Raw genomic sequence first — 23,046 nt, forward strand, 5'->3', positions numbered from 1 at the left:
AAAGAATCAGAGTCTAAGCTGTATTATCACTGATTCACCAAAGTGTTTTCTGAGTGCTGTGGATTCTGAGACAGTTGAAGTCAATAGAGTGTATTTAAATAGAAGGTTTAAAAATTTCAGGCATAATAATTAGAATGTAGCAAACTCCATAAAGGGCTCTTGTTTCTATGTAGTTATTCTTATATGTAGCATTATTCCATGAAGCTACTATTCCATACTTCATTCTATAAAGTCCAAGCACTGGAGAGCTGCTTTAAATTCAGTTCATATGTTTATGTAATAAGAAAATGCTCCTGATAAATAGTGCAACCCTTTGAGTAACACCATGAAAACAAAAGACTCATCCGTTCCAAGAGGCTGACTCCACTGCAGATACACAGAGCGGTGTCTGGAGGGGAAAACTGATAGCTCCGTTTCCCTGCTTCCCTCCTTCCATCTGATAAAAAGAGCTCTCCCACTGTGGGGGGGGGGTGGTGACAGTCTTATAAGGAGGCTGCAGGCCTGTGGAGAGAGAGGGAGCAGGCATGGGGCGCTCAGAAGCTAAGCCATCACGCCTGGTCCCCGCATCCGTTCCGGAACCAGATGTTGCCTACGAGCTGATCGGTGGCAGCACCAGGCGCCGGGGGAACGCTGGGCCTTCAGCACCGTCGTTCTCAGCCCCCAATGGAAGGGGTCCAGCCAAGCTCCCGGGCCACATGGATGCCCGTACGCTCCGTCCCACGGCAGAGCATCGAGCCTCCGAATCGCTACCTGCCAGGCTCGAGCGTTCTGTTGGAGCCCATCTCCGTGAAAAGAGAACTCAGAGGCTGAGTTCCTGACGACGCTAACGCCTGCGAGTTCTGGGACACTTCGTGGTCTGTGTTCATCGGGCACTTCCGGGAAAAATGTTTTAATGTTTATTTATTTTTGAGAGAGAGAGAGAGACACACACACACACACACACACACACACACACACACACAGCACAAGCAGGGGGAGGGCAGGGAGAGAGAGAGAGGGAGACACAGAATCCAAAGCAGACTCCGGGCTCCGAGCTGTCAGCACAGAGCCCAATGCGGGGCTCGAACTCACAGACCGCAAGAGGAAGTCTGAGCGGAAGTTGGATGCTTAACCGACTGAGCCACTCAGGGGCCCCGGGTCCCCTTCCAATTTCTCAGTTAAAGTCCTTACACCCAGTATCTCAAAATGTGATCTTGTTTGGAAATGGGGTGGTTACAAGTGTGGTTGGTTAAGATGAGGTCACACTGGGGCAGGGAGGGATCCTAACCCAACAGGATGGCGTCCTTATGAAAAGGGGAGACTGGACACAGACACAGGCACAGGAGGAACGCCAGGTGAAGATCTGTATGTGGCCACCAGCCAAGGAACTAACTGCCAGCCACCGGGGGAGACACCTGGAAAGCCTCCTTCCCTAGTGCCTCCGAGGGCACTTGGCTCCACTGACATCCCTGTCTCTAGAACTTCGAGAGAACGTCTCTGCTGTGGAAACCACCCGTCTGTGGCACTTTGTTCCGGAAGCCCTAGGAAATGGATACCCTGCTTCTTCGGGAGAGGCTGCCAGCCTGATAGGAGTTCACACCTGCTGGAAGCTGGGGACTCGGGAGGGGTCCCCAGCAGAGGGAGGGAGGGCTGACATCAGGACAGGCTGCAGACTCTGTGACCGCAGATGGACACCCCTCCCCCGGCAGCCCGTCACAGGGGCCACCGGCCGACCCGGGCAGCCGTGTGGGGATGTGGGGACCCGCACCTGCTCTGTCAGCGTTCTCCTGCCCAAGCTGCCACCGGCTGAAGGATCACTTTCGCCGCTCCCTGCCGGTATGCGAATGCTGACGCTGCACCCCCGCCCCGTGTCACCTGCAGACGTAGAGCACTGATCTACGAGTCTCGCGTAGGCAAACCTGGCAGTGAGAGGCGCCCACCTGCGCCCAGAGTCTCCCCCATTTTGTCACCGCGGCAGTCAGGGCTGTTCGGCGCTCTTCGGGCCGCCGTGAGATCTCGGGCTTTCTATTCTGGGCTCACACGGTGCCCTCAGAACCGCTTCTCCCTGCAGGAGGCATCTCAGGCCATAAGCGGGTGACAGCCACGTACCCCCTTCCCAAGGACATTCCGGGTCGCCTGATGCCACCACATCAACTCTCTGCCTTCGGTCCAGGGCAGGGGTCTGTGGCCGCCGTGTCATGGGCCCCGCCCGCCAGCACAGGGCGCCCGCAACAGGACAGACGTTGGTAGCCGGTGGGCACTCAGCACCCCCAGCCCACTGGCATCTTCACGCATCTCAGGGAGGACACAGCTCTTCTAAACGGCAGCTGAAAACTAGCCTGGACAGAAAAGACCACACCGGAAAGTACGGATGATGCTGACATTGGCTCAACACGTGGTGCAACTAACGTTCCAACACAGATGACGGCTTGCAGAAGTAATCTCAGGCGTGTAGGCTGTGCTATCCCTTAGCTTCAGTTATAAATGTTTATTTCCCTTTTTTAAATATGAAATTTATTGTCAGATTGGTTTCCATAAACACCCAGTGCTCATCCCAACAAGTGCCCTCCTCAATGCCCATCACCCCCTTTCCCCTCCCTCCCACCCCCCCATCAACCCTCAGTTTATTCTCAGTTTTTAAGAGTCTCTTATGGTTTGGCTCCCTCCCTCTCTACCTTTTTCCCCTTCCCCTCCTCCATGGTCTTCTGTTAAGTTTCTCGGGATCTGTTTATTTCTTAAGAATTCACTTTAGGGGCACTTGGGCGACTCAGTCGGTTAAGCGTCTGACTTCGGCTCAGGTCACGATCTCATCGTTGGTGAATTCGAGCCCGATATTGGGCTCTCTGCAGTCAGGGCAGAGCCCGCTTTGGATCCTCTGTCTCCCTCACTCTCTGCCCCTACCCCACTCGCACTCTCCCTCTCCCTCAAAAATAAATAAACGTTAAAAAAATTTTTTTCCCTTGGGGGATGGGAGGGAGGGGAAAGTGGGTGATGGGCACTGAGGAGGGCACTTGTTGGGATAAGCACTGGGTGTTGTATAGAAACCAATCTGACAATAAATTATATTTAAAAAAATTTTTTTTAATTCACTTTAAGCGAGACAACCATTAAAAATGGCCACAGGTTACCACTGGCATCTGTTAGAGACTGAACTTCTTTCCCCCAAACGGCTATGTAAAATCCTAACCACAGTACCTCAGAATTTGACCTTTCTAGGAAATAGGGTCTTTACAGAAGTAATTGAGTTAAAATGAAGTCTCTAGGGCCGGCCCTAATCCAATGACTGATGTCCTTACAAAAAGGGGAAACTTGGACCCAGAGACAGACATACACAGAGAGATGATGTGAAGAGACACAGGGTGAGCACCACGTGGACAGATCGACACAGATCGAGGTGAGGCATCTATAAGCCAAGGAACGCCAAGGATGGCCAGCAAACCACCAGAAACCAGGGCTGGGGGCACAGGACATATCCTCCCTCACAGCCTCAGAAGGAACCAGCCTTGGGGACACCTGATCTTGGACTTCCAGCCTCCACCACTGTGAGGCGCTATGCGTCAGTTATTTTAGCCACTGCCTTGTTGCATGTGTTATGGTGGCCCCCCTAGTGATACAGCATCCATACAGTAATGACTTCCAGGCAAGGTCACGGGTGAACGCTAAAAGTAGCAGGTGGAATTCTGATGAGAAACAAACACTCGCGGCACTTTTTGTGGTGGTCCACAGACATGCACAGAGCAGCAAAAAATGATCACTGACGTGTAGTTCCATACAAGGTCGGACAAGATGGCACTCTGCTGTCTTCTTTCAGTTTTTACGCTGCAAACAAGTGTCCTTTTCATGGTCTCCAGTGTAAGGATACCCTTTGTTTTTTTATGTTTTTAATGTTTATTTTTGAGACACACACACACACACACACACACACACACAGAGCAAGCAGGGAAGGGGCAGAGAGAGAAGGAGACACAGAATCCGAAGCAGGCTCTAGGCTCTGAGCTGTCAGCACAGAGTCCAGAGTCCAACGCGGGGCTCGAACTCGAGAACCGTGAGATGATGACCTGAGCCGAATTTGGACGCTTAACCGACGGAGCCACCCAGGCGCCCCAGAATACTCCTTGTTTTATAATTAATACATATACTGGGGGAGATATTTGAGACTATGCAAATATCCTGTTTCTCCTTAGACTTCCTCCCACTCTTCGTAACATCCATTGGTGGATCTTGTCTGCAACGGTGACTGAGCTGTTTGCCTGTTGGTGATGGTCTATTTCCTTCCTTACATAATTCTTAATTACAATTCTTCTGTGAGAGCTGTCTCTTCTCCTCATTTATATATTCAATTACTTATATCAGGATGCACTTAGGAATGTTTATTTTACCCTGTGGCTTATAATCCAGTACTGCCATTTGGCTGCTGACTGCCCCAGCTTTGGCCATGAGGAGCTCCTCCCAGTGGCCTTCTGTCCTGATGAGCCCCATCATCTGTCACACTGCATCCTCTTGTCCTGGCCCTACAAGCTGTTCCGGGCTCATCTAGGATTTTTCCTGCCCCGGCCCTGGAATTTACCACTTCTGCAAGGAACCCTGGTTCCCGCGATGGGGGAGAAGTGTTTGAAACAAAGATCCGGGTCCAAGTGATGCTCAGGGTTACATGGGTGTCAGTTCTCATAGGTGTTTAGGCTCCTGCCGAACACAGCAAGGAAATACAGGTGTGAGCGCCAACCCTCCCCATCTGTCTTTATTTTTTCTTTTTAAAAGCTTATTTATTTATTTTGAGAGACAGAGAGAGAGGGAGATAGATGTGGGGGAGGGACGGAGAGACAGGGAGAGAAAGCATCCCAAGCAGGTTCCACCCTGTCAGCGCAGAGCCCGACGCGTGGCTTGAACTCATGAAACCATGAGCTGATGACCTGAGCTGAAATCAAGTCAGAGACTTAACCAACTGAGCCACCCAGGCGCGCCCCATCTTTATTTCTGCCTGTATGTACACATCTGTATGTTGTCTCCTATCCATCCACCCATCTTTTAAAACTGAGTTCATACGAATACCTCTAATTCAATTCAACAACACAAAGCTCATTTCGGTTCCCTCTTTCCAGCTGTAACCTCTCCCTCTGGCAGTGAGAAGCTTCACTCTCAGTATCCACGACATATTTATATACTTGTTCAAACACCAAAGCAATTTCAGAATTGTAACCCAAACCCCTGTAAGAAACACATCTACTAACTAGTGTGCAGCATTTTGGGACAGGTGTGTGTGTGTGTGTGTGTGTGTGTGTGTGTGTTGTCTTCAGTCTTAGAGTATCCGGTCAGAATACTGTTCTCCAAAATTATTGGTTAAGGTATTTTCTTCCCCAGTCCTTTCAATGGCTTAGAGTAATCATCTGTATTACAATTAAGTTCACCTCTTCCTGTTCGGATTTCATTCTGGATCTCTCCCACACGTGGCAAAATTTGAATCGTTTGCTTATTTTTCGGGTACGTGAGGTTCTAAGTCAGGGTGAAAAGACGGCCACGCTCAGCCAGGGCTGTCCGCTCTGGGTCCTTATCAATCCCATCCTTATCTCCTTCTTCCTTCCACCCCTCTCCCCCCGACCTCATCTACACCCAGACCCTTGCATTTCTCGTTCACCCCTCCTGTCACGTACGCTTTTCAATCTCTTGTCCCAAGCTCCACTCGTGCTAGGACCTCAGGACATGTTCGACACTGAACCGTGTTCTCTAGTGAGTCTTACTGGCTCCTGAAGTCCATGCTGTGTCTGCAATTTCCCCTTCGCCTAATCAAAGTGAGCACTTCATCTCAATACGCTCGACACGAGGCTTTGGGGAAAACCACGGCTTTCCTTAATTGGGTCAGTTCTGACATGGGATCTAGCAGCTACTCAGGACAGCACTGGCGAAGAATTTCAAAGCTCTAGTCCTCTTCTGGGCCATGAAGAGCCACACGGAACTAGTGCCCAGCTTGACAGGAACTCTAGGGCAACATTTTCAAATTTCTGCTACTTCCTTTTTTTCCTTTTTAAAATGTAGCATCTCAAAACGGCCTGGCAGCCTAGGAAATTATCTGTAAAACCCCAGAAAATGACAAGATTAAAGGGAGGAAGAACAGCATGAATATGTGCAAGAAAAAAGGTGTGTGTGTGTGTGCGTGTGTGTGTGTGTCACACAATAATGCTCCAGTTATTCTGTGATCAGTATTTGATTTTCAGATTAATGAGGAAGGAAGTCACCAGAGATGAGTCAGGAAATGTAAAGACGAGCCAGTTATAAAAACCTGGAAAGGAAAGCAGAGAGTTTTGCAAACACAGATCTAAGGAGGAAACTGGCATTTGAGACTCTACACTTATTTTCATGTCCGGAGGACACCTGGACCCAAACATGAAACATCATCAAACTTTAGGACCAGGGTCATGTGGATGTTGAAGTCACATGCCATGATACGTCCAACAGAATAACGAAATGTTTGACAAATTCTGTACATAAACAGGCGTTTTTATAGGTAAAGACAGCCTATCCCCCCTCCCCAAAACCCTATAAAATGATAATCACACCATCTACTGACAGCCAAGCTGCATGGGTGGAATCACGGGCTAGAGGACTATGGGAAAGGTCATGGGCAATCCGGAATCAACCAGTTTAGGGACTGGATTTACATTCCGTCAATATATTCTGTTTACTGTGTCAATTTGGGGGCTTCTACAGCATATTAGGGGCCAGACAGAATCAGGGCTGAATCCTGGCCTGGCCACTCACTGGCTACGTGTCACTGGGCCAGATCACCTCCCTAAGCTTCGGTTTCTTCATCTCTATAACGGGCACAGTAATACCGGCCTATAGGTGGTTTGAGCTTTATTTTTTTTTTAATATATTTTTTAACGTTTATTTATTTTTGTGAGAGAGAGCAGGGGAGGGGCACTGAGAGAGAGAGGAGGACAGAGGACTGGAAGCGGGCTCTCTCTGTGCTGACGGCAGAGAGCCGGATGCGGGGCCCAAACTCACGAACCCTGAGATCATGACCTAAGCCCAGATGGAGAGTCGGATGCATTAACCCAGGCGCCCAGGTGGTGTGAGCTTTACATCTGATGTGAAGCACTTAGAAGTGCCCAGAACAAAACAGGTGCTCCATTCGCAAGCACAGCCCAAGGGTCGATAGTGAGGACTCTGGACTCTGCTGGGATACTGGCCCTGCCACTCATTTGCTGTGCCACATTGGGGAAGTCAATTAACCTCTCTGAGCTGTTGAAGGGGGCGTAGCGATCTGGAATGGGGTTAATCGATAACCAACTCAGAAACAGGGATGATAAGAAATAGAGTAGTTGCAAGGATTTAATGAACTAATGCAGACAGGGTACCAAGGACAGGGCCAGATGTCCTGCATTCTAGAACACTGGCGACGGTGACGGGTTGTGATGACTCAGTCAGCCCACCAGACAGCTGAGGAGTGCTTAGTGGCGGAAATAATCTCTTACGCAGAGTCCCAGGCGGGGCGCGGAGGCCTGGAAGGACGTGTGTCGGCAACATTTGTCCACGGCTCAAGGGCCTTGAGAGGCTAACCCCATCTGCCAGCGGCGTGTCAAGTGGTTTAACCCACAGTGGTCAAGAGCAAGGCCGAAGTCGAGAGCACAGGAGCCAACACGCTCCTAAGGAACATATTACAGCAATGTCGCTGCAGGGAGAAAACCAACAAACAAACAAACAACCCTCGCTCACATGTTATGCAAACCCTGCTCTGCAATCAGCCTGCTTCGGAGTTCTTGGCCCCACAGAGGAGAAATCTTTGAGGTAGGACGTTAAGGTCCAGGGTGCCGCTGTGCTCACTCCTATGTCTTGCACTCGTTCGTCCTCTGGCACATTTACGTAAATAGCACGTCTTCCCTAAACGCTGTATTTCACCTCATGTAAAAAAATCAATAGAAAGAAAACGAGTAGGCTGTTCGGTCTGTATTTCTAGACATGCTAATAAATGATCGACTCTCACTGTATTGACGCCGTTTCACAGGGAAATAGCTATTTGCGCCTTACTCCGCTGGAACTCTCGCAGAAAAGTGTGTTCCATCTGCTCCCCAGCCAAGTCTCTCTCTCTCATCCTCTTTGTCCCTTACGGAATGACTGGATATAAAGACGGGGCCTCCCAGGTTTTGTGGTGGAGGAAATCCCACAGGCCCACGCTCTCCTACTCGATACTGAGTTCAAGAAATGTCCAAAAACTGAAAGTTTCCTTTAACTCAGATGGAGGCAAAAATTAACCTGAGCTGGCCCAACTCTGTAAATTTGAAAACATCATACACAGATTCCAATATGCTGCCTGAGGCCCCACTACGGGTGCTATGTGTACATGGTTTCATCCTCTTAGGACCCCCAAATTTCTCAATTCTGAAATAAACTGGGCCCCAAGGTTTTTGGATACAGGACTGTGGACCTCTAGGAGGGTTACCGATGCTGTTATGTTCCAAACATGGCTGTGTGAAAATAGCCAGTGAGGCAGGCAATTCTAGAATTTTCTTTAACTGAGCTGTCAGCACAGAGCCCGACGTGGGTCTCGAACTCGTGAACTGCGAGATCACGACCTGAGCCGAAGTCGGACGCCCATCTGACTGAGCCACCCAGGCGCCCCAACTGCCTCCTTCTTCTAAAACAGAACCTCGACATGGCTGATCCCATGGTTTAAAACGGGCAATAATCGCCCAGAAACTTTGCCCCTACTTTTGTTTGCCCCCAGGTGACTGCACTATAACTCATACCCTACAGGGACACGTGGGGTTTCTGTGAACATGGATGTCTTTTCAGGGGACATGTGTTCTTGGGAGCTACTCTTTGGAAGCCTGGCCTGTTTGGGCCCTGTTAGACCCAGGTTTAAATCCCAGATCCAATAACTTGCAAGGCACATGGCACAGGCACGTGGACCTGTGTCCCATGTGAAAATCGGGGAGATTTTCAGTTCAGCAGGACTGTTGGACCGAAACAAGGAGATGCGCAGAAACATGGGTTAGCTACCTTCCAGACCCTTCCCACGTTGACTTTCCTCCTCCAGCAGGCGGAGACACCCTCTGGGGACACGGCGTAAGGCAGAAGGCCTGGGGTTCACTCTTTTTTGCAGACAAGCTCAGAGAGACATGTATGTATTTGTGGCCCACGTTTCCATATTACAGGGTGGAAAGGAATAGATTTGCAGCGAGGTTCTGCAGCCAAACCCGACATCAGAACCTCCCAGGAGAACGGGTAACAGAGCTGGGGGCGCTGCAGACAGATGAGCTGTGGGGGATCCGGGGAGTGAGGGCCGAGAGGTCATTTAAGGACACCTGGGCGCTCCTCAGGGTGTGGCCTCACTGGTTTCGATTTGGCTGAAGAACCAGAGTCCAGATACCTGTGGACGGTTTTAAATCCGTAGCTCACTGTCCTAGCTGCACAGATGCCAGCCTGCCCCAGAGATTCAACCAGAAGGGCGTTTTCACAGGTCTCAAGGCGATTTCAATACTGTCGTGGAAACTGAGGGCACTGCCCATGGACCGGCAGTAAGCATACGCCCCGCCTGAGTCAGGGCAGAGGCTCCAGATGCCCGCTTCTCCCGTCTGGGGACAGAGCCTCACTGAGTAGGAAAGAAAGCAATACGCGGCGCAGGGCCCCACAGGGCGAGGGGTCACCAGACGTGCGGGGAGGAGAACAAACCTAACGTGTAACCGAGTGACGCGGCTGTGAAACACACACAGTCGCCCGCGTGCTCACCTGGGACTCTCCCATCCCTGGTCGTCCTTGTCTCTCTCTTCTTTGGCGTCTCCCGAATGCGGGTGCTTCTGCACGATGCGCATTCCGCCAGCTTTCACTACAACGGAAACAGAGTGGGGTGTCATCGACGTGGCAACGCAAGCACCAGAGAGAGGCGCAGGGGAGCTAGCTGGAAAGGTTCGGTCCCCCCTAGGGCCACAAGTGAGTCCCGACGACCGGGCAGTGACAACGATTAACGACAGAGCTCAGTGCGAGGACGACGCGGCAGCCAAGGCGATCTTTGACTCCAGATCCACTTAGACGCCTTCCAAGGCTCTTGTTTGTTCCATTTGTTTCTTACAAGAACTTTGCAAGAGCAGGAGCGGACCCGGAGGATAAACCACGTGGACAAGGTGGCTGCTTGCTTTGGGTTCTTTCTGCACATCGTCTCGACTCGACGGGGTCCCCCTTAGTCCCCGCCCTGTGACATTTTCTCAGATACCGATGATGCCGTGGATGGGACGATGCAGCCACAGGTGACACGGGACAGCTGCCGTGCCACGGTCACAGAGCCCACGCGGGCAGAAGCCAAAACGTCTGTGGCAGCCGTTCCCAAACTACATTGTGAAGCCTCACTGTGGGCACACGTTAACTCTGTTTTTAAAAGTGGCCTTCCTGACACATAATTCACACACAAGCCGCCCACCCACGGGGCACAATCAATGGTTGTGAGTGTGCTCCGAACTGCTGTATGGCGATCGCCACAATCGACTCCAGCACGCCGTCATCACCCCAGACAGAAACCCCGTACCCGCTAACGGCCCCTCCCCAGGCGCCCCTCCCCCCAGCCCATAGCAACCCCTCGTCTGGCTTTGCCTGTTGTGCGTATCTGGCCTGCTTCTTTCACTCGGCATGTTTCCAAAATTCATCCACGCACCAGCCCGTGTCAGCCCTTCATTCCTTTTTATGGCTGCATGGTGGTGTTCTTGGCACGGACAGACCGCATTTTCCGTGTCCCTTTGTCTGTGGGACATCCAGGCTGTTTCCGCTTTGTGCCTAGTATGAAGGATGCAGCCATGAGCGACGTGTGTCCAAGTTTGTGTGTGGAGACGTGGCTATACACCTTCCCTCCCGTGGCGCACACTTAGGAGTGGAGTAGCTGTGTTCCACGGTGACTGCACGCATCCTTCTGAGAAGGACGCCAAGCGGCTTTCCAAGGCCATGGCGCCATTTCACACGCCAACGGGTCTGTGGGTTCCCGTTTCTCCGCATGCTCGCCGACACTTGTTACTGGCTAACTTTTTCATTGTAGCCATCCTAGTGGGTGTGGAGTGTTAGCTCATTGTACTTTGACTTGTGTTTCCTCAATGGCTAATACGTTAATACTGCCTTCCAAGAAAACAAACAAAAACGAAACACCAAAAATGGGGACTCTAGGATCTGTTAGCGTGGGAAATGCTAGGTTGAACAAATTAATGCCTTTCCTCAAGACAGATTTTCTTGGCCGTTAGCATGCATGGTGAGCTTTATGAGGGGCACAGGGCAGAGCACCTTCCCCACGTTCATATGACGTCACGAGTCCCTCCCACCCCAGTAATGCTGGTTCTCGTCCTTCAGGACCATAGTCCTCCACAGAAGAGTTTGGAAATGCCGGCCTTGTATCCTCAAACAGCCAGCCTCCCGTGACTGTCACGGGCACGTGCTGTGGGGTCAGTAAGCCACCACATTGCCCTCGGCTGTATGGTTTCGGACTGTTTAGCCCCTCCAAGCCTCGCTGCTTCATCTGCAGAAAGGGGGTAAGAGATGCATCCTGAGATCTTTGAATAAGAGAAGCTGTTGAAACCTTACCCCCGTGACAGTGTTTGGAGGTGGGGCCTCAGGGAGGTGATTAGGTCATGAGGGTAGAGCCCTCCTGGGTGGGATTAGGGCTCGTATGAAAGACCCCCAGCCCCCACCCCACCGAGGCACCCTGTCCTTTCCCCCGTGTGAGGACACGGCAAAACGATGGCTATCTACGCACCACACAGCCAAATCACTAGCTGCCGAATCTGCCGGTGCCTTGATCTCGGACCTCTGGCCTCCAGCACCACGAGAGGCTTCTGTTGTTTATAAGCCATCAGTCTGTGGTGCTCCGACGCAGCAGCCCGAACAGGACTAAGGCGGCAAGTACTTGAACAAAGTGCAGCCTAGTGACCTGTGCTCACCGCCCTCAGGGTCGTGGTGTGGGGCTCTCCGTGTAGCCCCCCCCTCCTCCGCACAGCTCTGCTCACAGACAGCCAACGTGGCAGGCCGTGTCCTCGGGGCCCTGCTGAATTAAGAAAAGTCCAGGGCAAGCTTCCTTATGATTCTAAAGAACAGGAAGGACAATGTGAAAAACACGCTCAGGCTCCCACACTTGGGGGTTATTAGTTTTCAATTTCCCAGCCAGAGTTTGCGGCCCGGGCTTCAGGAGGCTGACAGCACCTGCTTCGAGGCCAACAGCGCCTAGCAGCAGGCAGCCCGTCGGAAAAATGCAAAGCAGAGGGCGGGTAACACAAAGGACTGTGTCTGAGGACACATCTGCCACCAACACGAATTCTCTTCAAGGGGACCTTCTACTTGGAAAGGAGGAAATATAATCCTGTGTGGGAATTCTTCCAAAAATCTGCTTTTTAAAGAAAATTTTGATGTTTAGTTTTGAAGGAGAGAGACAGAGCGCAAGTGGGGGAAGGGCAGAAAGAGAGGGAGACGCAGAATCCGGAGCGGGCTCCAGGCTCCGAGCCATTAGCACAGAGCCCGACGCAGGGCTCAAACTCACAGACCGTGAGATCATGACCTGAGCCGAAGTCGGATGCTTAACCGACGGAGCCACCCAGGCGCCCTGAGCCCATCTGTTTTTATTTCAATCATTTTATTTTTCACTTCTAGGGCATTTCCAATTCACCCCGTCTTTTACTTGATAGGGTCTTTTTCGTGTCTTGTGTTTTTAAGTCTTTTCTGTGTGCAATCGTTTTAGGCACACTCGTGTCATTGTGCATTCAATTACTGTATGATCTGAGGTCCTTGGGAGTCTAATCCCACTGCGAGTTTTGTCTGCTGACTGTCATGCTCATTCCGGTGATTGTACATCATGAGCTCTCCTTCAGAATGGCTTTGTCTGTGGGGACCTCTGGGGCCTGGGGCGCAGGCGGCCTCCCTTCGGAAAGATGTTGTACGCTTGTGTGAGACCAGTACAGGCACCTGGAAATCCTTTTTGCGTCAGATTTCTCAGAACAGGGATTGCCAAGCTGTAGCTTTGAACTCCTAGCCCCTGTAAAGGCAGGCCTGCGTTTACACGTTCTTACGGAGACTTCTTCTCCCCCGCCGGAGCCCAGGCTGAAGGAGAGTGGTTCCCCACCATCCCGTTGTGCTGCTGGGCATATGGGCTTCTCCTTTGCTCCACAGGTTTGACCTCTGAGCACCCCATTTTATGTTCGGCTCTTGGGTTAAATGAGCCTGGTGGGGTGGGCCCTAATCCAACATACTGGTGTCCTTATACAAAGAGGAAGAGAAACCACCGCCTGCCTCATGTGGGCCCAAGGCTCATGCTAACTGTTCTGAATTTGTTTCTTCTTCGGGTGTGGTTCCTGGGGATCTCCCTCACTTTGGGCTCAGATTTTTTTTTTTTTTTTTTATGAAAAGAAAGCAAGCAAAAACACCACTGCAGGTGGCTTATCACAATATTCCAGGTTGAGTAGTCTGTCAACCCTTAAGAAATAGAAACTGAAAGAAAATTCTGTAACATGTTAAGATAATTTTCTACTTTATTGAAATGTAAGAGCAGAGAGTTATGTTTTTGGCTAAAGGGGGCTGTAAGAATTGTCCCCCTAAAAGTTTTGTTTTTCTAAAAAATTTTTTTAAAGTTTATTTATTTTTAGGGTGTCTGGGTGGCTCAGTCGGTTGAGTGCCTGACTTCGGCTCAGGTCATGATCTCACGGTTTGTGAGTTCAGGCCCCGAGTCGGGCTCTGTGCTGACAGCTCAGAGCCTGGAGCCTGCTTCGGATTCTGTGTCTCCCTCTTTCTCTGCCCTTCCCCTGTTCACACTCTGTCAATCTCTCTCTCAAAAAATAAATAAACATTAAAAAAAAATTTTAAAAAATAAAGTTTATTTATTTTTGAGAGACACAGAGAGACAGAGAATGAGCAGGGGAGGAACAGAGAGACAGGGAGACACAGAATCCAAAGCAGGCTCCAGGCTCTGAGCTGTCAGCACAGAGCCCGATGTGGGGCTCAAACCCACAAACCGCGAGATCATGACCTAAGCCGAAGTCAGATGCTTAACTGAGCCACCCGGGCGCCCTTTAAAGTTTTTTTAAATTCATTTCCTCCCCATATATCCCACCCTCTGCCCACACCCATTAGAAATTGATCAAAGGTACTATGGGCTGTGTTGTGTCCCCCAAGTTCACATGTTGAAGCCCTCAGCCCTGTCACCTCAGAATGTAGTTGCAGATAGGGCCTTTAAAGAGGTGAGAAAGTTAAAATGAGGCTGTTAGGGTGGGTCCTAATCCAACAGGGCTGGTGTCTGTCTAAGAGAAAGAAAGGACGCTGGGGATGCCACCACAGAGAAAAAGTCACATGAGGACACAGCAAGAAGACAGCGGTCTGCAAGCCCAGGAGAGAGGCCTCAGGAGAAACCCGCCAGCACCTTGATCTTAGCCCTCCAGTCTCCAAGCACTTTGAGAAAACGAAACCCCACCTGTGGGATTTTGTTACAGCAGCTGGAGGTGACTAATACTCAGGCCCGTTTAAAACACAATGCCTGAATCGTGTCGACTTGGCAGACATAACACTTTGAAACTACAGCTCACAGATATGTCCTAGAAATGGACGAAAGTGAAAAGGGCTGTATAACCATACAAAGAAAGCCGCCCATGAAGGTCCAGTCGACATTTGAAATAAGCCAGCCCAAAGCTCCACGGCTCTGTCGAAGTCACTACACACGTCAAGGCTCAGTCACCCCCCCCCCCCCGTTAGCACTTCATTTAATTTGGTTTATAAAAACAATGAACTTCATCAATCCCTCACAGCATGTGTGGTGATTAATGCAGGAATAAAAAGTGGCAATAATAATAATAACTCAACACCGAGACACATTCATTTCAACTGGCGATAACTGCCAAAATCTATGACAGCATTTATTGTGGCTGTTTTATTGCCGTCACTAGAACTCCTCATTTGTAAAAAATACAAAGGCCAGAGTTATTTTTGCAGAAATCTTTGCAAATGTGAGTATTTTTAGGAGACATTAGGAAAAAAAGAACTCGGAATTTCTCTCAAATGAAAGAATCCCAGATGCCTCTTAGAAGCGCTGTGCGCACGTCAGGGGCATGATCCTGGAGTCAGATCCCTGGGTTCCAATCCTGGCTCTGCCCGGGTGTGTGTGTGCACACGCGCGCCTCTTCGCCCGTGTGTGTGTGTTGCTGCCATTCTCTGTGGCTCGGGGTGCTCCGTCTGGGAGGAAGGGGAGACCGTGCTCTCCCAGCAGGGGGTGCGGAGGACTAAATGACTTAGCCCATGTGACACGGCTCCCCCAGCGCCTGGCACGTGGCGAGGGCTCGGCCGGTAGCTGCTCCTATTAAATGGGTTTTAACCCTCAGCATCTAGTACTTAGACCTCCACAGCCTGTGTCCTGGGTGCTGTCCTTTCCCTCATGACAGTCACCTAAGATGTAAGACGGGATGAAGGTCCAGGCTTGTGGGGATGGGGGATGGGGGAAGGGGGAGACACGCTGTAAAGCGTTCTGCTGATGTGGGCAGCTACCCAACAGCAGGACCGTTGTCAGTGTATCACCATCTAAGTGTGGAAGCTTCCAGGGAATCAGATCCCGGCTCATTCTTCAGCTTCACCCTTCCTCACCATTTCACCATACGGCTAGGTGCAGGCACCGTTCTCACCACTGGCCTCGTGATCTCCCACCTCACAGGTACCACGGGGTGGATCCCGAGGGTGAGGTGGGGGGAGCCGGCGGGCCGAGCCAGCGCAGAGCCGGATCCAGCCCTGAGGCCTGTGCCCTTAACCACACCCTGCAGGCCTTTCTCTGCTTGGACCTTCCAGAAGACAGAGAGCATCACGGACCGCATAGAAAGACACAATGATGGCCCGGGCAGGCTCTGATTACTGCCACCAGGCTGGGGAAGACCATGAGTTTGACCTTCAAAGCTCTCTACAGAGAGCTTCCTGCCTAAGGGGTAAGGGGAGGGGGGGAAGCATCTTCCTTGGTCAGACTTTGCCAGGGGGGACATATTGAGCACACTCTCCTGTGGCCGGGGCATCCCCGCAGGGGTCGGGGTGTGCTGGCTGTAAGGGGGTCGCTGGCGGCTTTCTCTGTCCGTGCTCAGTAGCAGGCTAGAGGGCCCCACAGCTGGAAGTCGGGCAGGGGGAGGGGAAGGCTCTCCCTAGGATTACTCACGTCTCAGCCCCCGTTTCACACAAACATCCCCAAAGCACTAACTGCAGGTGTCCCAGCACATCGTGAAAAGTGTACAGCACCTTTGTTCTTACCTGACAAGAGCCGCTGAAATGTTACTCGAGGGAAAGCTAGTCCAGCAAAAAGAAGGGGTGCGAGGGTCCCAGAACCGTTCAGGTGAGAAGAAAAGAAAGCAGACCAGAAGCCAGCCGGAAGCTGTAGGTTAGGAGCAAACCCAATAATCTCAGGCAGGGCAGGTGAGCCGGGTGGAAGGTGGAGGCGGGCCCCCCACCCCACCCCCCAGGGCTGGGAGGTCAGGTGGAGATGGGGGCAAAGGAGCAAGGTCCACGGCAGTTAGCAGCTACAGCTGCCCAGGAGCGGGCACGGAGAACTCACTGGCCAGCAGTCCTGACAGGGGCTTCCAGGTTCACAGGCGGGGTGGTGGGGGGGAGTGGGGGGGGAAGCAATGACTTGTGCTAAAAAATGAGCCCCTGAAAAATTTCCAAACTTACCCCTGATGGTTTGATCCCTAAGAGAGCAGAGGAAGAATGGAGGAAAACTGCTATTCTGCGCTTAGAATCGAAGACGAAGGTGGCAAGGCCCTGACATTATACAGGGCAATCCGGTCACTTTCCAGGGGTGGAAATGAAGTTCAGGGTCACGGTGTGATGGCCAGGGCCTTGGAGCTCTGGATCAGACCTAGACAGGCCGGGCCGCCCTCCACAGCCGTGCGCGCTCCATTCTGCAACGGGGCTGTGACCCAAAGGACAAACTGCACGGTCTGACTGGACCAGGATGGGGGGACCCTGCTGGGCAGCCTGGGCCAAAGCTGAGGAGGGGGTGGGGGCAGCCACACGGGTATCCTTCAGGTTAGGGAAGCCAGTCCCTAAAAGTGCAGGGAGGATAGGGGCCGAGCCTGGAAGCCCAGCAGAGAAACCTGGCACCAGCGACTGGAGCACAAGGCTGGACTGGGGCATAAGGCTAGGGGTTCACTCCCCATCCCAGCCGCCCTTGCAGGTGGGCTGGAGCCACTGAACTGGATTCTGGCCAAGACTGGCTACAGCAGCCAAAGGAAAGTGATGCAGTGACACGTGGAAGTCACAGAGTGACCGTAAGCCTCCACACCATGACCTACACCCGCCGTCCCCTCCGCACAGGCCATGCCAGCGGGGGCCCCGGCCCCTGCACTTGGTCCCTGTGGGAGGGCCGCCTGCCCGAAAGGGAAACAAACCTCGACCAGCTCAGCCCGGGATTCTGCGGTGTCTGTTACGGCAGTGAGCACTATTGGACTTACTGACAGAACTGTAATTAATACTTCATACTTTTAATATAACTGGGACTAATACAGTACTTGATACAATAGTGAGTGTTCCCTATATAAACACAAAGATTCCCCAAGCGGGGAAGGGGAAAGCATGTCCCGAACCAAGCACGAATGCACGGGGCGTCGTCCTGAATGGAAGGAACATACACAGAGCACGAAGCAAAGTCCTGAAGAGCAAAGTGAAACCTAAACTGTGTTTTAGAAATGCTGCGTTCCACCCCGACTTGAAGCGTCTGAAAAAAAATGCAGTGACTAGAAGGGTCTTTTTTTTTTTTTCTTTTTCTTGGCATGTCAGGAGCGAAGGCAGACCTCTTCCCTGTACTCTGCCAGCGTTAATCAGTGATTGGGTTGAGGACACTGGGGGCAAGCTCGGCAAATCTGCGGCTTTATGCTTAATACAATAAAAGACAAATTAGTCTTTCATTGCTAGCAATACACTGGCCTCGGTAACATGAAAAACCTTCTGGAGATGATTTAGGGAGAACCATCACCCACAATCTTTTAAATGCATCCTTAACTCACATTTGAGTGATTGATGTAACAAAGAATTCAATTATCGTGAAGTTACTAAAAAAAGTAGTCTACTTCCCGTTTACTTTAAATAAATACAGTCGTGTTTATGTTTCCGTACGACTCCGCTCTAGAAGGGATGGGAAGTCTACTTTTCAAAGAAAACCATATGTAAAATTAGTAACGCTCAAAGCTATCCATAGATTTACGAGAACTTTACTGACATACGGTTTTGGCTACCCTGGGAGATGGAGGGGAACAGGGCCAGCAAAATGTATTGAAGAGTGAGATTTTATCCACGTCGCTGCCACAAACTCCCGAAGACAGGCAGAAATGAGTAATAGTGTGTCTGATAATTACGTTCTCCTTTCTGCCGTGGAGCACTGGTCCACCTGTGTGTAGTTAATGCAACAGAACCTGTGTTGTGTGATGCAACAGAACCTCGCTAATTCTAACTTTGCTAATCTGTATTTGCAAGAATGCTCATAAAACGAGCGGTCTCAGCCCATTTCTCCACAGATACTTTGTAGCTGAGAGCAGTGGCGGGGTCTCCCATCATTAAGACTTCATTACTTTTACCAAGGGCCCGGCCAGGATGACAGGAGCACTGCAGCCTGGGAGGTGATGCCTCCACCAGTCTTGCCCCGAAGCTGGTATTTAAGGTGGTGGTTTGCACCACTTTGGGGATCTACTCCGTTTTCCTTGGTCTCTCCCATAAACACAGGAGGCATACGTGTTACCAAACTTCTGTTTGTTTTTCTCGTTAGTCTGTCTTTTGTGAGCAGTAGGAGGGTCCTCAGCCAAGAATTTAGAAGGGTGGAGGGAAACACTGGCACACGGTAACACTCAGCACAGGCTGGTTACTACTTCCGCTGCTAAGATGCTACCTAAACTGGCTCACAGCCTCCCCGCATCACTACGACTCACTGGGGGCAGCTCAGAAGTTCAGGGACCTTGCGGATCCTGCATGCTCTGTCTGGGGAAAGTGAGAGGTGAGAAGAGGCTCGGCTTGGGAGAAACTCACTAGGGAGCTATTTATTATTTTGTGCCTGACACTGTGCCAGCCCCCGGGGATGAAGATCTCAGTAAGTCCCAGGCAGAAGCAAGGAGAAGAGAGGCAGACAGGCGCACGTAAGTGTGACAGTAAGGAAACGGGATGTCATAGGGATGCACAGGAGGGTCCCTGGTGCAGACAGCAATAACGAGAAAACACAAAAGAACATGAAGACAGTCATGGGAGAGAATTTTATTGTTTCTGATTGAGGATGTAGGCACAAGTCTTTGTCATCCAACTTAAGCACTTAATGAGAGGGTTCCTAAAGTTTTTAAGGTTGTTATTTGATTTATGAACGGTGCTCTTGGCTATCTTTGATGATTATTCTTTATTATAGCAGGTCTTTCTCTTTCTTTTTCTTTCTTTCTTTCTTTCTTTCTTTCTTTCTTTCTTTCTTTCTTTCTTTCTCCCCCCCTTTCTTTCTTTCTCTCTTTTTTTCTTTCTTTCTTTTTTCTTTCTTTCCTTTCTTTCTTTCTCTCTCTCCTCTCTTCTTTCTTTCTTTCTTCCTCTCTCTCTTTCTTTCTTTCGTTTTAAATTTTTAAATAACATCTACTCTGCAGAGCTTCTTACTCTCTGGCCGGAGTAAGCAAGCAGACCCTGAGCTTCCCCGCAGGGAACTCTGTGATCTGGGAGAGTGCGCTGAGGGGCACTACTGGGAAGCAAAATACCGCAGGCCAAGCCGTAGAAAGCAAAAGGCCCCTTTCTAACCTGTGCCCCTGGGCCAGGATGCCAGGCCCTTCCTCCGACTCTGGCCAAGAGTGACCAGTCTCAGAAAATGCAGAATAACAGTGACAGATCCCTAAGCAGCTCCTTCTTGACTGGGAACCCAAAGGCTGAAGGACGTGTCCTGAAGTCATTTGAGTTTACCTGTGGGGTTAAACGCCCTTTGGCTCTGATCCTGATGGATGGAAGGGACTGAGCTGAAGAGTGTCCTGGGCTTTCCCAGAGGAAGGTCAGCTGGCCCAACCCTCCCATTTCAAAGATTAGGAAAAGTAAGCCCCAGAGAAGTGACAGGCCTCAAAACTTAGAACCCCAGGTTCACTGCTCACCAGCACAAAAGTTGGTTCCTTGCACCTCAGGGCATAAATAAGCCATTCAGTTCGTAATTCGCAAAGCCTAGCTGTTCACAATTCACAGAAAATCAGAGTCCTTTAAGAAATTTCTCCCAGGGAGTTAACAATGTACAGTTTATACCTCTGATCCTAAAAATCTCCATATGGATATGTCTCTCCATGCAATTTAATTACTGCTACGTTGGGGCGCCTGGGTGGCGCAGTCGTTAAGCGTCCGACTTCAGCCAGGTCACGATCTCGCGGTCCGTGAGTTCGAGCCCCGCGTCAGGCTCTGGGCTGATGGCTCGGAGCCTGGAGCCTGTTTCCGATTCTGTGTCTCCCTCTCTCTCTGCCCCTCCCCCGTTCATGCTCTGTCTCTCTCTTGTCCCAAAAAAAAAAAAAAAAAAAAAAAAAGTTGAATTACTGCTACGTGGATTTGGTATCATTCCAACAGATACACTTTAATGCCACTCATTCCCCTGGGACAGGGGAGCCATGGGCAGACTAATGCCACATAGTACAAGGACATGACTGCAACTGGAGGGGTTCCTTCCTGCAGAACCGCCCAGGTGAGCAGGCAGCTGGACGTGGATCCCTAGCAGGAGGAATCCAAGGTCAGAGTTATCTTTAAAAGAAATCCCTCTGAGGTACTGTTTTTTGTAACTAATGCAATACAAATGGCCCCAAAGCCTGTCTTCCCCAAATCCCACGCCTCCTAAGTCCCCACACAGCAGTCAGCCATTTTTCTTCCCTAGTGCCAGGTAGTTTTCCTGTTGTTGAGAGCTTTTTTCACCAGTGAAAAATATTACCTACTCTGGAATGCACCTTATTGAAAAACTGCTCCGTTGCCCCTGTTGAGGCAGAGACTTAGTGTCCTAACGTGAGGACAGCAGATGGCGATTAGGCGACTCTACTGTAACAAGAATGGGCACAAATGGGGCACAGAAAGCAGCCACGTTTCCATAAGGCTTCTGTTACTAGAAGGCTGAGTTCATAACACTAACGTGTACAGTTTAGACTCTGAAAGACCCACGCACACAGAGGCGCCGGTAGCCTTTGAGTCTCTCCCTGTGTCCTTCCATATGGATCGATTGTCATTCCGGAGACAGCGACCCGTTGGGACAGAGTCGAAAGAACAAACGGGAACCCTGCTCCGAGAGGGAAGAGGTGGGCCCTATGAACTTAAAAAGTCTGCTTAGATTCGTTTTTTTGTTTTTTTTTTTCTCGAGAAAGCTGACTCTTTATCCTGGATTTAATTAACTTCCTTGGCTCATAAGTTCAGGATTTGCAACAACAACAAAAAAAAGTCCGAGGAAAAACTTTTAAGAAAAAGTTGGATGCGAAAGAAAGTCGGGAAGGGGAGGGGGGGGAATCACACTGAGTGATTAATGATAAAAATTATTTCCGCTTCTCTAGTTCTTTTATCCGCACGAAATGCTGTCAGCCTACAATTAATCGTCACCACGACACGACACACACGGACTTTTCAGCGTTCCGGCTGCCCGTTTTCCTAAGACATCTGTCTGTCCCTTCTAAGTACGCACTCGGCCCAAACTTTCTCGGGGGAAGTTGTGCAAGCGACTTTCTTCCAATCATTCTGATTTGCATGCAACTCCCACGGGCTGGCGAAGCCGGGGGCGCTCGGAGCCCAGGGGGAGCCCCCGAGCGGAGCCCCCGAGCGGCCCCCGCGCCCCGCAGCCGGGGCGGACGCCCCCGCCCGGCGCCCCCTCCGCGCCCCGCGTCCGCAGGTTCGAGCCCGCCCTCGCGCCCCGCGGCGGGAGAGAAAGTGGGAACGAGTCAGTACCGGCGGGCGGATGTCCGGCTTTCGTCTCTAGCTTCCCCTCGGGAGGCGAAGACATGATGCGACCGCGCGTTCGAGGGGCTGCGACGGCGACGGCGACCACGGCGGGCTCGCGAGCCGGGAGGGAGGCGCGCGCGAGCTTGAGCGCCGGGCTGCGAGGGAGGCGCGCGCGGGGGGCGGCGGGGCCGCGCACGGAGGCAGCAACTGCGGTCGCCGGGAGGGGGCGCGGCCGCCGCGCGCCGACGTGGCGCGTCCCCCTTGCCCGCGGCTGCGCGTTGTCGTCACTGCGCCCGGCCCCGCCCAGCCGGCCCCGGCCCCTCCCTCCCGCTCTGTGCACTGAGCATGCGCGGCTGGCAGCGCCACGTTGGAAGCTGCGGCCGCGGGCGCGGGAGGAAGAAGGAGGGTGAGGGTGGGGTGTTTGCGGTTGGAGGAGGCGGGGCTGATGCTGGCACAGACTCCGGCAGGAGGTCGAAAGGGCCCAGCGGGGGGGTGGCCCCTTCTCGCGCCGCGCTTCACCCTCCCCCCCCCCCCCCCCCCCCCCCGCCGGAGGGGCGGTGACGGAGGTGCGGAAACTGCCGCCGGGGTGGCGCGCGCAGGGGTGATGCAGGTTGTCTGGGAACCGGCCCGCGCGGCCGGGTGTGCACACCCAGCTCACACTTGGAGCGACTAATTATGTGCGGAAATGAGACCCCACGTGGGACCGACTAGGAGCCTGAGGATTGAAGGGATTTGCTCAAAGACCCTGCATATGGGAGTGCCCCCCGCAGCCCCCAGGAGAAACACAGCGCTGTGAAGCCAGGGACCAGGACAGAGTTCTTGCGCTGCTGCCTCTGGGCCCCCCGGCGTGCTGTTGCGATGGATCTGGGTTCTGTCCAAAGCTGATCCTTAGCCTTCGTGCCCTGCTTCGCATCACTCCCGCCTTCTCAAGCGCTTTGCGATTGCAGGTATCCTCTCCTGCACCATCCATCCCGCCTTGCCGAATTAGCGTTCAAACATGCCCAGTGTCTTGAGGAAAGGAAATACCACCGTCTCTCTTGGCTGTACATCCTACCCTTGGCAATACAACTGATCAAAGAGGTTAAACACCTCACTCCCCCTTTACCCCTCGGCCCAGTCCAATCCAGCTGCCCCCGAGGTTACCCTCAAACAGGTATGGTTCTTTTATCAAGGTTACTTATGACCTCCGTGCTGCCCAAT

General features: G+C 51.7%; 1 protein-coding gene across 1 annotated transcript in view; it reads right to left on the reverse strand.

Annotated features, from left to right (window-relative positions):
- Nucleotides 1-22,096, reverse strand: part of DAP (death associated protein) — a 60,595-nt gene extending 38,499 nt beyond the window's left edge. Inside the window, exons 1-2 of the mRNA XM_019450783.2 lie at nucleotides 21,853-22,096; nucleotides 9,703-9,799 (exon numbers count right to left, since the gene is read on the reverse strand). Coding sequence (XP_019306328.1) covers nucleotides 9,703-9,799; nucleotides 21,853-21,907 — 152 coding nt within the window. The 5' untranslated portion in view covers nucleotides 21,908-22,096. The remainder of the gene's footprint in view (nucleotides 1-9,702; nucleotides 9,800-21,852) is intronic.
- Nucleotides 22,097-23,046: the final 950 nt, after the last annotated feature.

Source organism: Panthera pardus, unplaced genomic scaffold, assembly GCF_024362965.1.
Source record: "Panthera pardus isolate Hobbes unplaced genomic scaffold, ASM2436296v1 HiC_scaffold_2, whole genome shotgun sequence".
NCBI lineage: Eukaryota > Metazoa > Chordata > Mammalia > Carnivora > Felidae > Panthera > Panthera pardus.